Consider the following 16,901-nt stretch of genomic DNA (forward strand, 5'->3'; position numbering starts at 1 on the left):
TAGTAATTTCACTTACTCAGAAACTTAATGAGCTTGGCATGTGAGACTTTCAGGAATAGACATGCAGCTTGTCTTAAATTCTAGTAAGATGTTTTGAAACTCCTTTTCCTACAATAATCAACAAATCAATAATTAATAGCAAAAAGGCAGTATTATGCAGAAAGAATAAATGAATGTAAGAGTAACTTGAGAAAAGTATGGGAGGTTGTTAATGAAATAATATGTCAAAAAAGGAAGAAGGTGGCTATACTTAAAGAAATACTAAATATACGTGGTGAGACAGTAGCAAGCAAATCTCGTGCTGATGCTTTTAATCAATTTTTCGTTAATCAGACATCTCTATGTGCTTCTGGCCCATCTCCTGAACAAACCCACAGTAGAACAATATCAGGTCTTTTTCTAGCACCATGTACAAAAGAGGAATTACTAATGCTGATCAGTAAGCTGCCAAATGGCAAAACCCAAGACACCTTTGGGCTATGCAACTATGTCTTGAAGAAGGCCTCTGCAGGCTGTGTAGCTCCACTTACACACTTGGTCAGTCTTTCACTAGCAGCCAGAGTTTATCCTAATGTGTTTAAAACTGCCCTGGTTCTTCCCTCTACAAAAAAGGAGACAAGAGTCTTATCTCTAATTATTGACCCATATCAATTCTACCAGTTATATCAAAGTCCTTGAGCGAGTGGTTTATAACAGAGTATATGGATTCCTCAATGGCATGCAGCTACTCTCTCCCCATAAATACAGGTTTCAGCGTTATTACTCAACTTTGCATGCCTTAGTTGATTCAGTTGAATACATATTAAATAGCCAAGATGCTGGAGAAAAGGTACTAGGGATTTTTTTGGATTTCACTAAAGCTTTTGACACAGTATGCCATTCAATCTTCCTCCCAGAATTACATTCATTTGGAATATATGATGTTGCTCACGAGTGGTTTTCATTGTACCTGACTGATTGTAAGCTGTGTGTAATTGTGGAGGGTAGTGTGTTGGCAGAATTGCTGGTAAAATCTGGCATACCTCACAGGTTGGTACTTGGACTGCTCTTGTTTATTTTGTATATCAATGACCTGACAACATGTATTACTACAAATGCACACCCAGTACTAACTGCTGATGACTCAAATTTCTTCATTACTGCTGAATCATCCAAGTCTGCTGCAAAAAAGGCCCAAAAAACTCTTGACGAAATATCTGACTGGTGTTTTTGTAACAAAATGCAGGTAAATGCTACAAAATGCTGCATCATAGTCTTCACTTCTGCTCCTTCAAACTCCTCGTTGTCTCACACTGTCAATCAATGGAAACCCCATTCCTCAGACCAGTCACAAAGTTCCTCAGCATATTCTTAGATTCCTCTCTTTTGTTCAAACATCACATATCCCAGCTGTCTTCAACAGTCTCACAGCAAACATCAATGTTACATAGAGCTAGCCTGCTTCTAAGTGCTGAGATGATGGAAATGCTTTATAATGCTTTGTCTTCCCCTACTTGAACTACTGCTGTTCTGTCTGGGCAATAAATTCAAATCGCATCTAAAATCATTAAAGAGATCACAAAACCATGCAGTCAAGGCCACATATTGCCTCCTCAGGCTTTGCCCTTCATTCCCTATTCAATGCTCCTTCTAAACATAACAATCATTGCTGTTGCAGTTATATCCCAGCCCCCTTGAATAGGCTGAATATAGCCCTAGGCTTGTACTAAACTACTAGATGTACAAAACTTTTGCTACATAGAAGAGTGCTGTCATTGCAATGTCCTGGCTTCTCTTTACAGGACCAGATATAGCCATAGGCTAGCCTATATAGCCTGCAGAAGATTGCTGAATTTTTTTTAATTGCCTTACCTTTTTATTATAAGCCAGCTAGGTAATAGCATTTTAGTTTTATTAGCATTTAGATTAACATGAATCTTTAGCAATAATAGTATTATTAGTTAAGAGTAAATATTAGTTTTTATATTACTGAGCCTAATATAAGGTGAGCACAGTACTTCACGCATCTCTTTCCAAATATTTCATTAGCCTACTGTTTATAATTACTACAAAATCAGCAAACTTTTGTCAGCTAGTTTAAGGCACACAATAGCTGGATCACAACTTAAATAGTTAAATCATTGTAAAATCTCTATGAAACCCCTTAGAAAGTGCACTATTTCACCACAAGATTTGTCAAAACAATTTAATAAGAATATAATTAGCTTGAAATTATGATCATTGACAACACTAACAGTTTTAAATGTGATAGTCAACAGTAAAGCATAATCATTAACACACTCTTTGAGCTTGAGCCTAATTTGAAAAATTCTACCCAATCTTGGAAAAAGTTAGGACAAAGCCAGCAGAGTACCATGGATACATTCAATCTAGCTTTAGGCATTGTTGTGAAGCAGAATAATTTTAAATAAATAGACTAGGGCAAGATAACTGGTAGTCAGACAGCTAATCCCCTTTTCAACTGTTAAATCAACAGTTGATAAAAATCATACATGCTCTTTGAGCTTAATTAGGAAAATTCTGCCCAATCTTGGACGAAGTTAGAACAATACACCAATTTCATGGACAGACTACATCATGGATACATTCAATCTAGCCCTAGGCAAGTTTTGTGAAGCAGAATAACTGTATCTAAATAGGCTACGGTAAGATATCCAGTAGTCCAATAACTAATTACCACTTCAACAGATAAAAACTACATTAGAATCTCTATTACACCACTAAGAAAGCAGATTGTTTTACCACTGGATTTGTCAAAAAAAAAAATTAAGCATGTACTGATGGTCAAAAGCAGAGCCTAAAAACAGACACACACTTTCAGCTTTAATCTAAACTTGGAAAATCCTGCCCAATCTTGGCAATGATATCTTTAAATTAGAATAAAGTATCTTGGATATGGGATCTTCAACTTAACACTAAGCATCTAAATCATAGCCAGGCCTCTAACATAGATACACTCAATCTAAGCCAAGTGTTGTGAAGTAGACAAACTGCATTTCAATAGGCTAAAATTTTAAGGTAACTTTTTCTTAAGGGGGAACGCCAGTCCAAAGCCGTTTTGGCCGATTCGAGCCCTTTTCCTGGTCGGAAAAAAGGCTCAAACACAAAGGTATCAGATTTCACACAGACTTGAGTAAACAAACTCGAAGAGGGCGACTTCCAGGGGTTCCTTACGCTTTCAATATTAGTTACATTTTATGATAGAAGCCCCAGTTCCCCTAGCCTTGAATCCTCTTTACTTGCTATGAGTACTTCAATTGATATTAAAATGAAGCTATGAGGAAACATAATTATTGTTGGTGATTTCAATCTCCCAAATATTCAATGGGTCAACGGATTCGGTTTTTCTGAAAATAGTTTAATAAGACCATTCCTGGAGTGCCTATTTAATCATTCTTTGTACCAGGCAGTTAACTTCCCGACAAGATATAGAAATAGCCAGAACCCTTCGCTACTTGATCTACTACTAGCAAAAGACCAAGAGTCTATAATAAGCATCGAGCCCCTACCACCATTTGGAGCTAGTGACCACATTGTCATAAGTTGCAGTTTTAGACTGTATCCCCAAAGACTAGAATTTACAAAACACGTGTACACTGATTACAGTCTAATTTGTCAGGAACTGACTCAATGTGATTGGTCTTTCATTGAGAATACAGATGATGTGGAAGAGTCATGGACAACTACAAAAAGAATATTACAGAAGGCTATTGAAAATCACTCTTCTACAAAATGGAAAAGGAAACCAATAACCCTCCCGTATATTACAAAAGAAATAAAAATGGCTAGGAACAGAGAAAAGAAATACTGGAAGCTGTACACAAAGAATCAAAACCAGGCTGACTATTACACAAAATATAAGCAGGCGCGTAACCAGCTTAGAAGTCTCTCCAGAAATATCACCGAGAAGTGTGAGGAATCAGTGGCAGCTGCAACAAAAACTAACCCTAAGAAATTTTGGAGGTATGTGTCATCGGGTAAGCCTGGAAGGCATTCTGTCACTCAACTTGTACAAGATGGATCTAAAATCTGCAACCCAAGGGAGATAGCTAATGCATTAAATAAGCAGTTTATTTCAGTATTCACAGTTGCAGATAATGCCCCACTTCCAGACCCCCCACAGTACGAAATTCAAAAAAGTATGCCACCCATTAATATTACTAAAGTAGATGTAGAGACTCGACTAAAGAAGATTAACCCAAATAAATCAACAGGACCTGACTGAGTGCCCCCTCGGCTCTTAAAGGAGACGTATGCAGTACTATCACATCCTCTCACCCTACTATTCCAAAAGTCCCTAAATACTAAATCTATTCCACAAGACTGGAAGGAAGCTTACATTACACCTGTTCATAAAGGAAGCAGCAGAGATGAAGCCAGCAACTATCAACCAATTAGTCTCACCTTGGGAGTGGGAAAACTTCTTGAAGGCATAGTTAATTCAGCCATTATTGAACACCTAAATGCAAACAAGCTACTATCTCCTAGCCAACATGGCTTCCGCCCCAGTCGATCAGTTGAGACAAACCTCATTGATGCTTATGAGCATGTCACAGAACTTATGGACATGGGATCCCCAGTTGATATGATATTATTAAACTTAGCAAAAGCGTTTGATAAAGTATGTCATAGGAGGCTAAATTCTAAACTCCATGCAATAGGCCTCCACAATGAAGTCATAAATTGGACGATGCAATTTCTTACCAACAGGAAGCAGGTGGTAAGAGTATTTGGCGATGGTGGATCAATTTTCTTCTCAGAATCAGCAGACGTAGAAAGCGGAGTACCCCAAGGCACGGTTTTGGGCCCAACTCTATTCAACATCTATATTAATGATGCATCTTCAATCATAAAGAATAAGATTTGCTTATATGATGATGATTCCAAAATAATCGGTCCGATTTATGACCCCCAAAGTACCAAAGACATCCAAGCAGATCTCGACGCACTCTCAACGTGGGCAAAAACCTGGCGACTAGAATTTAATATCCAGAAATGCAAGGTCATACACTTTGGAGCAAACAACCCTCTCAGCCAGTATTTTATGGAATCCAATTGTGGTTTTAAACAGCCACTTACAACCAGTCACTGCGAAAAAGATCTGGGAGTCTTGGTTGATAACAAGCTCAAATTCAACTTACACACGCAGTCTGCAGGAGCCAGAGCCAACCAAACTCTCGGTATAATAAAGAGAACATTCTGCAGTAGATCTCCAGCAGTGATTACTAAGCTCCTAAAGGGCCTGATCCGACCAAAATTAGAATTTGGGATGTCCATTGCCACGCCAGTTAACAAGCTTGACCAATCGATTCTGGAATTGGTGCAGCAGAGAGCAACAAAATGCACAAGGGGTTTTCAAAATTTGCCATATTCTACCAGACTCCAGAGGCTCAAAATACCATCTCTCACATACCGACGTAAGCGAGGAGATGTATTGATGACATTCAAATTGATCTGCAACCACGATATCATCCCTGACTTATTCCAGTTAGATAGTTCGTCAAGAACAAGAGGGCACCCCCTAAAGCTCTACCGGAAACGCGCTAATACCAGGCTGCGAAACAAATTTTTCTCCAACCGTGTGGTTGGCTTATGGAATTCCCTTAGCCAGAATGCGGTCATGTCCCCTAATACTGAAGCCTTCAAGTCAGCTGTTGACAGAGATTGGTGCAGCAAGCCATGGCGCACAGTTTGGGATGCGCCCGATGAGCTGAGCCACCATCATCATTGACCAGCGTCTACAGGATTCGTCCTTATCGCTGGCTAGTGCGATTTAAGGCGATTTAAGGTAATAGATACTTTCACAGAGTGTAATAGGTAGGCAATTGAGTTAGGTGATTGAATGGTTAGGTGATTAAGTTAGGTGATTAATTATGGAATAAAATGGCTTTGGAAAATGACAAATGAATTACTAAATGTATACATCTATGATCCTATGCATGTCTTCTAATCCTGTCTGCCATCCAACTTATTCACACAATTTGTTGAATGTCCAACTCTCAAGGTAAAGCTTTCAAATTATACACACCAAATAAATCATTTCAAGAGCTAAAGCTTCACTAAATCAAAGTCCAACTGACTGCTTTTGAACAAAAGGAAGCGTTAACCCCCTCAGCATAATTTATGCGCCTACATCCATTTGATTCCAAGTATTTTAGGCTCTTTGTCGGGTGATAAGCAATTTGAAACGTTGGTATGTAAAGTATTTGAAGGGACTGCAGTCAGCAAGTGTTTTTTATAAAAAATATGCTGCAACTGCTTCAATAGAATATTTTTTGCTGCATTTTTAAGTACCAATTATGACAATATTGACTGCAGCAATCTTGCAGGCAAACCCAAAATATATTTTTGAGTTTTTTTAGGATTTTAGGAAAAATAGGTGTCGGCTTTAGCATTTTGCTAAATCAAAATGTTCACCTGATTCTATTCTATTAGAAAAGACTGAGACTGCCTAACTGCCTCAACTATTAATGTCAGACAAACTCAAAACGCTTACTATGGGAGAGATAGGAAGGTTGCTTCAAGTATGGTCGCCCCTTAAGTTTAAATCATGGGCGCCGGCAGGGGGAGGGGGCCATAGCTCCCCTGGAAATTTGGGACTATAAAGTAATTATAAGGATGCCAGAGGAAAGAGAGCAGAATAGGAAAAACCATACAAAAAATTTGTGTTGCCCCATTGCTGGCTGCCTGCCAATAGATTTTGACCCTTAATAAGGAAAATATAAGTTCTAATTTGTGACTGAATGACCCCTTTCCAGTTTTCCACAAACATTTTTTCTAATATGATTTGGTTGGAGTAACAAAAAAAAAATAAAATCAAATTCTTCATAGTAATGAATGGTAAGTAAAAAACGATCCTTGTCAATAATGAAAAGTATAAAAGCCTAACTATTGATAACATTACATCACAGAATCAGCTTTATGGTGATCCTAAATATGTATTTGATTATTAGTAATTAGTGCAGTTATTAGTACACAAAAAAATTGTATAATTATAGAAAACACAAGGAAAACAACTCAACAAGGAGCAATTTTGGTAAGAATATGCTGTCAACTTTTGCTTGCATTGCAAGAGCACCTATGAACCATGAGCTGATCAATGAAGCTACTATAATCAGAAATGTTTCTGCTGAATGGAATGCTGGGAATTTCTGTATTTTTTCCCTGAACAGATACGTTTTTTGTGTTTTATTATCATTTGTTTATTTTTCTCCAGGAGTTTTACAGTTATGAAGTATAAAGGTGTCAAATATATTGGTTTTTGGTATTCAAACTTAAATTAAAAATATTTAATTAAAATGTTTTTTTGATTTTCTTAATCTTAGTTTTAGTGTTTTACCTTGAACAGACTACTTTGATAATGCGTTACTTTTTATAAACACTGAGTCTAGGGGCATTAAATATTTTGGTGTATGATAACCAAGTTCAATATTGTTAGTTGAATGCTTTGGCATTGCTCAACAGAACTGAATGCTGGAAGTTTATATCTAAGTTTTTGTAAGTAGGCATTGTTTTGTGTATTTTTTGTAAAGCTTAAAAGAAAGTTTCTTTTAACTGAAAGTAAGGAGCAACATTAAAACTTAGAAATTAATACATATATGAGGGGGTTTCCCCCTACTCAACACCTTGCTCTTCGTGCTAAAGTTTCTCAGCACTTTGAAAAAAGTTACTTATTGTTCTAATTGGACAACCCTTGTGTTTCAGGAGTTGTTTTAAAGAATCAGGACAAAATCTAAACTTTAGCATAAAGAGCAAGGTGTTGAGAAGGGGGTAACCCCCTTTATATAAGTAATAATTTCTGTTTGTTTTAAGTTTAATGTTGCTGCTTACTTTGAGTTGAAATTTCTGATTATTTTTTAAATGATGCCAGGATATCTGGCTCCACTTCTACAGAAAAATCCCCCTCCCCACAGAAATATCCTCTGGACAATTCAATCCTGGCAAAAATTTACCCTGGACAATTACCCTTATATTTTGGTGTATGATAACCAAGTTCAATATTGTTAGTTGAATGCTTTGGCATTGCTCAACAGAACTGAATGCTGGAAGTTTATATCTTAGTTTTTGTAAGTAGGCATTGTTTTGTGTATTTTTTGTAAAGCTTAAAAGAAAGTTTCTTTTAACTGAAAGTAAGGAGCAACATTAAAACTTAGAAATTAATACATATATGAGGGGGTTTCCCCCTACTCAACACCTTGCTCTTCGTGCTAAAGTTTCTCAGCACTTTGAAAAAAGTTACTTATTGTTCTAATTGGACAACCCTTGTGTTTCAGGAGTTGTTTTAAAGAATCAGGACAAAATCTAAACTTTAGCATAAAGAGCAAGGTGTTGAGAAGGGGGTAACCCCTTTATATAAGTAATAATTTCTGTTTGTTTTAAGTTTAATGTTGCTGCTTACTTTGAGTTGAAATTTCTGATTATTTTTTAAATGATGCCAGGATACCTGGCTCCACTCCACAGAAAAATCCCCCTCCCCACAGAAATATCCTCTGGACAATTCAATCCTGGCAAAAGTTACCCTGAACAATTATCCTTAACATCTCCATCTAAAATTGAATTGGTAGAGAGAAAGCAAGACATATAAAGAAATTTTGTATAGGATTTCTGGTAAATTCACCCAGTGTAAAATTGGTACTTATTAAGAATCCAGTAAACACACGAGAAGTGAAGTTACATTAATGCTAATGAAATAAAACAAAGTAGGATGACAATATAATAGTTTATGAACAAATTTAAATCTTTATTCATAGATTGTTTAAAGATTGTTTAAATCTTTGTCATGGAGTGAACAATTGCTCACAAGGCAGCAAAAACCTGTTTTTCATAAAACATCTTTGAGATTTTGATGCAGTCTTTCTTGCATGTTTACTGGATTCTTAATAAGTACATTAAAATTTCCCCTGAAAAGTTCACCCCCTGAAAACTTCCCTTTCCTTGAAAAATCCTCCATTGGAAACCTCCCAGCAGAAAATTCGACCTTCCTTCTCCACCCAAAAAATGTATGCATACTTCCCAATAACAAATACTATCTTTAAACAATGGGCAAATTTTATAACTTACAAACCTTTCCCCAGGGCTTTAGGGGGTCATTTTAACTCCAAAGAAATAGTTATTGGGCCTTTCAACTATGCTAAACAAAATAGATATCTCAAAATTTTGATCAGACAATTTTGGGAAAAAATTGGCATTGGAGGGGGGGGGGGGCTAGTTACCTTCCAAATTTTTTGGTCACTAGGAATTTTCATTTCCATTAGAATGAGCCCTCTCCCATTGTTGTAGGTTCAAAAAAAGGATAAAAAATAAATAGACACTTGTCTGCAATCTTTCTTCTGGGAAAGATTACAAAATTCCACATTTTTGCAGATATGAGCTAATAACCTCTACAGTAGTGTTTGTTGATATGCTGAATCTGAAAGTATGATTTTCATTAAAATTCTATGACTTCTAGGTTGTTTTTTTTTCCTTTTTTCAAAAATCAGACAAATTTTCGCAGGCTTGTAACTTTTAATCGGTAAGACTAAACTTAATGAAACTTACATATTCGCAATCAGCATAATAAGCCAAGTCTTTTGATATATTTATTAGTATCAAAATTCTCTTTTTTAGAGTTTTGGTTACTATTGAACCAGGTCACTCCTTACTTACAGTTTGTTACCATGAACTGCTTAATTACCCATCAGAATCCAAACAGAGATCATTGAAATATTGATCATTTTTCCTGTGTTACCAAAAGTATTGTATTCATAAAAATTTAAAGGTTCATAAAATGTAATTAAACAATAGAAAAGGTTTTTCAATTGAAGTAAGGAGCAAGTGTAAAATTTAAAACAACTTGAAATTACTCTTTATATAAAAGGGACTGCCCCCTTCTCAAAACCTTACTCATTAAACAGATGTTTTTTAGTGCTTTGAAAAATCTTTTTTTTTTCAATTGCAAATTTTCTCAAAAATTTGGACAAAAGCCAAACTTTACAGTAGACAGTATGGAACTAAGGAGGAGACACTACCTTCATATAAAGAATAATCTATTCAAATCTGTTCCTTGCTTTCAGTTGAAAAGCTTTTTTTAATTTAATTTCTGAATGCTTTCCAAATCATATCCAGGCCTAACCAAGATATAATTTGAGGTTGCCTACTGGTCCCTTAAATCCCTGGTTAATTGATTTCAAAATGTGTACATCAATAATTGTACATGGATTAGTACTGTCCTATGTTTAAATTTGCAATTTCAATTTTGGATAAAATTTGAATATACAGAAAAAATTGGCAATGAATAGTAATTGAAATACAGTGAAGTACTTAATATGAATAGGAAAAAAAAATATTACCATTTAAAATTGCTGAAAACAAAGTTCCTAGCAGTATTTGATAGCCCCAAAGGAATTTCCTAGTGGGGCTGATGATGGCCTGCCTTGCCTTTTCCACCTCTGTGCTGGTATATATGGGAATGTAATATTTTAGCTGTAAAGAGAAACAATTTAATTAATTCCTACTCCCCCTACTTCTTTCATCATTTATTTGAAGCCTCATGAAGAGTAAGCATTTTGTCCATTAAAATGTACTTTTTTAGGAATCTACCCTACCCCCACCTAAACAATGAATCACCCCCCCCCCTCATTATACCAGATACACAATTACAGATCACCAAACCTAGCCTAATTTCATTACAAATACAGTGAATCAACTTGGTTGAATCCAGTACTGCCACCATGTGGCATTACTTCTTTTGCAACTGGGAAGCCTGAAATATAGTTATTGATACTTTTAAATCAATTTGCTTCTCAAAATTTTAAATTGATAGCAGATTCATCCTCTTTGGGGTAAAGTTGTAGTCTGGTGCCCTAAAATGGCAGAAAACAAAACTTTCCCTTGCTTGGCCCAATCTGTATGGTCACTTGAAAAAGAGCTTTAAATTTACATTTGAATGAGCTCCCTCCCAATTATCTTGGATTTTTGGTTTGATACAATCACCCCTGGGAAAAACAAAACAAATAAACATGCATCAACTATGTTCCTTCTGAAAAAAAAATGTAAAATTCCACATTTGGAAGATTGGAGCTTGAAACCTCTATGATAGGGTTCTCTGATACAATGTATTTAATAAAGGGATTTTCAATAAGATCACTTGCTTTTTGGGGTGTGTTTCCCCTTTTTTTTAAATTGGGCAAATTTTCTCAGATTTTTGGTTTTGGGCGGGTAACAATGAACTGAAAGAATTTTATATATTTAGAATCAGTATAAAAAGCCAATGCTGCCGGTGTAGCAATTGTCATGAGAATTCCATTTTTAGTTTTGGTGAATATTGGCCCAAGTCACTTTTTACTTCCAGTTTTTTATCACAAACTATTTGATAAGACTCTCTTGTGATGAAAATTTGTTTGAACCTGTTCATTTTATTTAGTTTAATAGAACAATAAAAAGAAAGAGGGTCAATTTGACAGCTGGAGTAAGTTTAAATTTTGTTTTTCTTTTGCATTTCTATCTTTTTTAAATGTCTAAAAATATAAGGGACTTAAGTTTGAGGGGGAGAACTATCCTTTTATGAAAGAGGTACATTTTACATGGCCATTATAAAATCAAATATGGTATCTATGCAGGCAGGATGATTTTTTAGTATCTCTACTCATTCTGTAAACTTGCAAAATTGCATAAAAACAAGTCTACATCTGTTATAATCTATGGAAGCAATAAATTGTTCTGTAATTTTGGTTTGAGTTTGATTTTCTTTTAAGATTAAATGCATAATAACTAAATGTGTTCTTGATTAAATAAATCAATCCCTTAGCCAGGAATCCTTGTTGTTTAAAAATTTACTGTATTTTGTTTGATTTTGCATGCAATTTAATAGCTCTTCTATTTGAGTTTTTTCCTAAAAGCATTTAAAATAAACTTATTCCTACAAAAAAGTATCCTGAAATATATTCCCTGTCACCCAACCACCACTGCTATTTTGGCATCTGACCACCCCCCCCCCTGGAAAATTTTCTGCTGGCGCCCTTGGTTTAAATGTTAAAAAAATGCATCCAACTTTAGAAACCCACTATTAATCAATAAGAAATACACATTTTATTCAAAATATTTATGAAAGCAGATTGTTTTATCATTGCATTATTTTATTTATAATACAAAATGTGTTAGGCTTAACAAAGCTAGCCCTAGGCCTTTTAATTTTTTATTTTATAGTCTTTATGATGGGTAAATTTGCAGTGGGCCATATAATTTAGGTGAGATGAAAGTGAAAATGTTATTTGACGCCCTTTTTTATGTTCTTTCATAATTCAAGAATAGCTTCTAGGGCTAATTCCATCTTGAGCCCTTAAAGGAGTTTTATATGAATAATGAAAGAGCATAAAAACAGCATCAAATGATGTTTTCACTTTCATCTTAGCTAAATTATATGGCCCACAGCAAATTTACCATGAAATCTACTCATCCCCAACCCCCCTGATGTGCAAATATGTACCCTGACTTGGAATATTCCCTGAATTGTTGATGGCAAAGTTTAAAATCACAAAATTCAGCACTATTTCTGTTGATGGCATTTGAAAAACTTGAAACAATAGGAAAACAGTTTAAATTCAAGTTGTTAATAAATGAATTTTGAAGTGTTATAAATAAGTATTTTTGGAATAAGCTATATTACTCTTGAACAACTTATTTATAAACTAGTGATATGTTTTCAACCACTTTTCAATAATTTAACTAGTGTTGATAACTTCTTTGTGTGGTTACAAAAATGAAATACCTTTGGGCCCCTTTAAGGGCTCAAGATGCAACTGGCCTCAGAAGTGATTCTTGAATTATGAAAGAGCATGAAAAAAGACAACAAATGATGTTATCCTTTTCATCTTAGCTAAATTATATGGTCCACTGCAAATTTACCCTGTGGTTTTTATAGCTGTGTGTGCAACAATGTACCCCCCCCCCAGTCACTTCCTGGTCTCAGATATAGCCCTGGGCCCAATACAAAACTAAAAAAAAACAATCAAGACCTTTACCTTAGTAACTACTATCTAGACCTTAGTAACTTAAACATAGGCTAGACTAGGCCTAATCTACAGGCTGTCTGAAAGCATCAAGCCTGGTTATTATGCCTGACAATGAAGTACATTGTAAAATTCTACTTTAGCTACTTTTGGCTATCTTGGAAAGGGGTTAGGTCAGGAAAATGAAACTCTCAGGGATGGGTCTACAGGCTAAAGTATGGCCTGAGAAGGTATTTTGAAGCACCTACTTCTACTCCTTCTCCCTCTAGAGGGTCTTGGCCTTTGATGACCTTTAAAAATCTGTGTTTTACAAAAGTAAAACCTTGCAAAATAAATCCATGGCTTAAATAAAGTACAACAAAATTGTTTTCAGCTTCACAACTTTGCTCAATCCCAATTTACAAGGTTTTAAAGACATGCAAATACATCTCTTAAATTTTGAAAAAAAAATTGATATGGCTTAAAATTCCACTCAAATAACAGGAACTTTTCAGAACTAAATCAAGAGAATAAGAAACTGATAACTGAAAATTAAGGTAAAATGCTGTTTTCTCAAAATTTCAATAGATATAGACCTGTCATGTAGGCAAATTTCAGGACCTTCTAGAAGGAGAAGGGGTGGAAGTAGGTACTTCCAAATACCTTCCCAGGCCATACTTTAGTCTGTAGGCCCATCCCTGAAAGTTTCATTTTCCTAACCTAACCCCTTTCCAAGAGAGCCAAAAGTAGCTAAAGTAGAATTTTACCCTTCTGCTTAAATGAAGTACAAAAAAATTGTTTTTGGCTTCACAACTTTGCTCAATCCCAATTTATATGGGTTTAAAGATATACAAATACATTTCCAAAATTTTGAAAAAAAAATTGATATAGCTTAAAATTTGGTAAATTTTTGGCAGTTCATATTATTGACTTACAAATAAAGTTGGTAAATTTGCAGGTGGCACTATAATTTATCTAAGATGAAAGTGAAAGCTTCATTTGATGCCTTTTTCATGCTCTTTCATAATTCAATAAATACTTTTGTTGCAAATTGCATCTTGAGCCCTTAAAGGGGACCCAAAGGTATTTCATTTTAGTAACTACACAAAGAAATTATCAATACTAGTTAAGTTATTGAAAAGTTGTTAAAAACATCACTAGTTTATAAGTAAGTTTTAAGAAAAATATATATTCCAAAAATACTTATTTATAACAATTCAAACCTCATTTATTGGGCAACTCAAATTAAACCATTTTCCTAATGTTTCAAGTTTTTGAAATCCTGTTGGCAAAAATAGCACTGAATGTTGTGATTCAAAACTTTGCTGTCAACAATTCAGGGTATATATTTGCACATTAGGGGGGTGGGTAAATTTCATGGTAACTTTGCAGTGGGCCATATAATTTAGCTAGGATGAAAGTGAAAACATCATTTGATGCTTTTTTATGCTCTTTCAAAATTCATATAAAATACCTTGAATATAACAATTGCCTCTATTGGAAATTCAAATTTATCCACCCTTAACCTAACCTAGGTAACTTTCCCCCCCCCTAAACCCCAAAACCAATAGTTTAAATATTCCAATTGTATGGAGAAACTATGCTTTGCAATCCATTTCTCTATTGCAAATACTGGTTTGACTAGTTTCCTTTAGTGTTTCCCAATAGCCTAAAATAGGCTATATAGCAGTCTATAACATATAATGCTTAAGTACCAAGGGGTGGGGGTGGGTAAATTTGGGTCAATATCTACCAAATCATATTATTGAGTTAGGACTAAAGTGAATACACCATTCGATGCCTTTTTTTATGCTGATTACAAATATAATAAGCATTTCTATCAGAAATGAATTTAAGCCCCCCCCCCCCAATATATGCCAATTCAGGGTTGGGTTAGGTATAGCCTATAGGGGGGGGGGGGCTGAAATTCATTTCCAAAAGAAATACTTATTATATTCGTAATCAGCATAAAAAAAGGCATTGAATGGTGTATTCAATTTATTCCTAACTCAATAATATGATTTGGTAGATATTGACCTAAATTTGAATTTCCAATAGCCTAGAAGCAATTATTATATTCATAAAGAGCATAAAACAAGGCATTAAGTGGTATGTTCACCTTATTTGTAAGTCAATAGCCTAGGCCTAATAGGCCTATGAACTGCCAAAAATTTACCTAAAATTCTACTCAAATAACAGGAATTACATTTTCAGAATTAAAGCCAGAGAAAAGGAAACTGATGGTAAATTTTTACCAAATCATAGGCTATTAGCCTATTGAGTTAGGAATAGGCCTAGCCTAAAGTGAATACACCATTTGATGCCTTTTTTTATGCTGATTATGAATACGCCTATAATAATCATTTCTATCATAAATGAACTTAAACTGCCCCCTAACCTAACCCCCAACCCAATAGGCCTATGTGCATATATATATATATATATATATATATATATATATATATATATATATATATATATATATCCTGAATTGACATATATAGGGGGGGGGGGGTAAAATTCATTTCCAATAGAAATGATTTGTTAGCCTGTATTTGTAATCAGCATAAAAAAGGCCTCAAATGGTATATTCACTTTATTCCTAACTCAATAATATGATTTGGTAAAAATTTACCAAACTGATAACTGAAAATTAAGGTGCCCTAAAATGTTGTTGTCAAAATTTCAATAGGTAGCCTATAGACCTGACATATAGGCAAATTTCAGGACCCTCTGAAGGGAGAAAAAGTGGAGGTCTGCACTTGAAAATACCTTCCCAGGACATACTCTAGCCTGTAGACCCATCCCTCAGTTTCATTTTCCTAACCTAACCCCTTTCCAAGATAGCCAAAAGTAGAATTTTACCAAGTACGTTACTTACCAAGATCCCCAACATAAATTTTTGCATCTGAGTAACCCCGCGCCATAATTAAAGTTGTTTAATAATAATTAATACAGCTTTTCAATTTTGGAATACAGATGTAAAATGGCGGATGGCAGGAGTCTGTAAAAAGGGAAATTGGCCATTTATAAAAACATAATAGATGGCGAATTCATATCGAATCAACTCAGCCACTACTGTTTGCTACTAACTACTACTAAAAACTCGCTTCAGCACCAGGCTGCCCGAGGAAGTGGCGGATCCAGCGGGTAAGGGGGACGCGTGCTCCCCTAGCGTAGTCTAAAGTAGTGTAATGTACATAATTAATGCAAGTTTGTGTAAATTAAACTTGCTCATAACGCAAGTTTATCGGATCAACCTATTTTGCGCCCCGCCCTAAAAAAAATCCTGGATCCGCGCTTAGCCTGAGGTCAATACAGCTTTGCACACTCTTCCTCTATCCCAATCTCTTCAAAGCCTCCCTTTTTACACCCTCCCAGGAAGTTCCCATATCCGTTAAATCTTTCCTTACGGCATCCTCCCACCCCAACCGAGGAAGACATGCTTTCCGTTTAGCCTTCGACGGTTGGCCAATAAGGACAATCTGTCATCCTTCATCCACAGAACATGCAATAGCCATTTCAACCTTTCTCTCGCTCTCGTCCTAGAAAGCGGGATTCAATCATTCTTTTCAAAAAACATAATGGTTCTCTTTGACTCCGTGTTCTCCTTGTTCGAAGTTCGGAAGCATAGGAACGTATCGAGGGTTGATGAAAAATTCAAGCATGAGGGGAGTGTCTTATTTATCCCCTCCAAGGAGGAGGGGAGAGCAAAATCTTGTTAATATTATAAATATGGGCATCCATAAGCTTAATTTTAGGGGGGGGCTTACCTGGTCTAATCGGCACTTCCAATGCTGTATAATAGAAATCTCAAACAAAAATATACAAATATACTACTAATACTACTACTACAAACAACTCACCGCAGTACCAAATCGCCTGAGGACAACACAGATATGCACGCTCCTCCTCCATCCCAATATATTCAAAGCC

General features: G+C 35.4%; 1 protein-coding gene across 3 annotated transcripts in view; it reads right to left on the reverse strand.

Moving 5' to 3' along the window:
* The window catches only part of LOC148940564 (serine/arginine-rich splicing factor 7-like), a 43,113-nt gene extending 27,128 nt beyond the window's left edge, over positions 1-15,985 (reverse strand). For all 3 annotated transcript variants that reach the window (XR_016143373.1, XM_089105275.1, XM_089105276.1), the window contains exon 1: positions 15,847-15,985. Coding sequence is in view for 2 of the 3 variants with exons in the window: in XM_089105275.1 (XP_088961401.1) it covers positions 15,847-15,892 (46 nt within the window). In the remaining variant the exon portion in view is untranslated. The remainder of the gene's footprint in view (positions 1-15,846) is intronic.
* Between the last annotated feature and the right edge of the window lie 916 nt (positions 15,986-16,901).

The sequence above is a fragment of the Artemia sp. Qi Xiang Cuo genome, chromosome 19, assembly GCF_049724085.1.
Source record: "Artemia sp. Qi Xiang Cuo chromosome 19, ASM4972408v1, whole genome shotgun sequence".
NCBI classification, from domain to species: Eukaryota; Metazoa; Arthropoda; class Branchiopoda; order Anostraca; family Artemiidae; genus Artemia; species Artemia sp. Qi Xiang Cuo.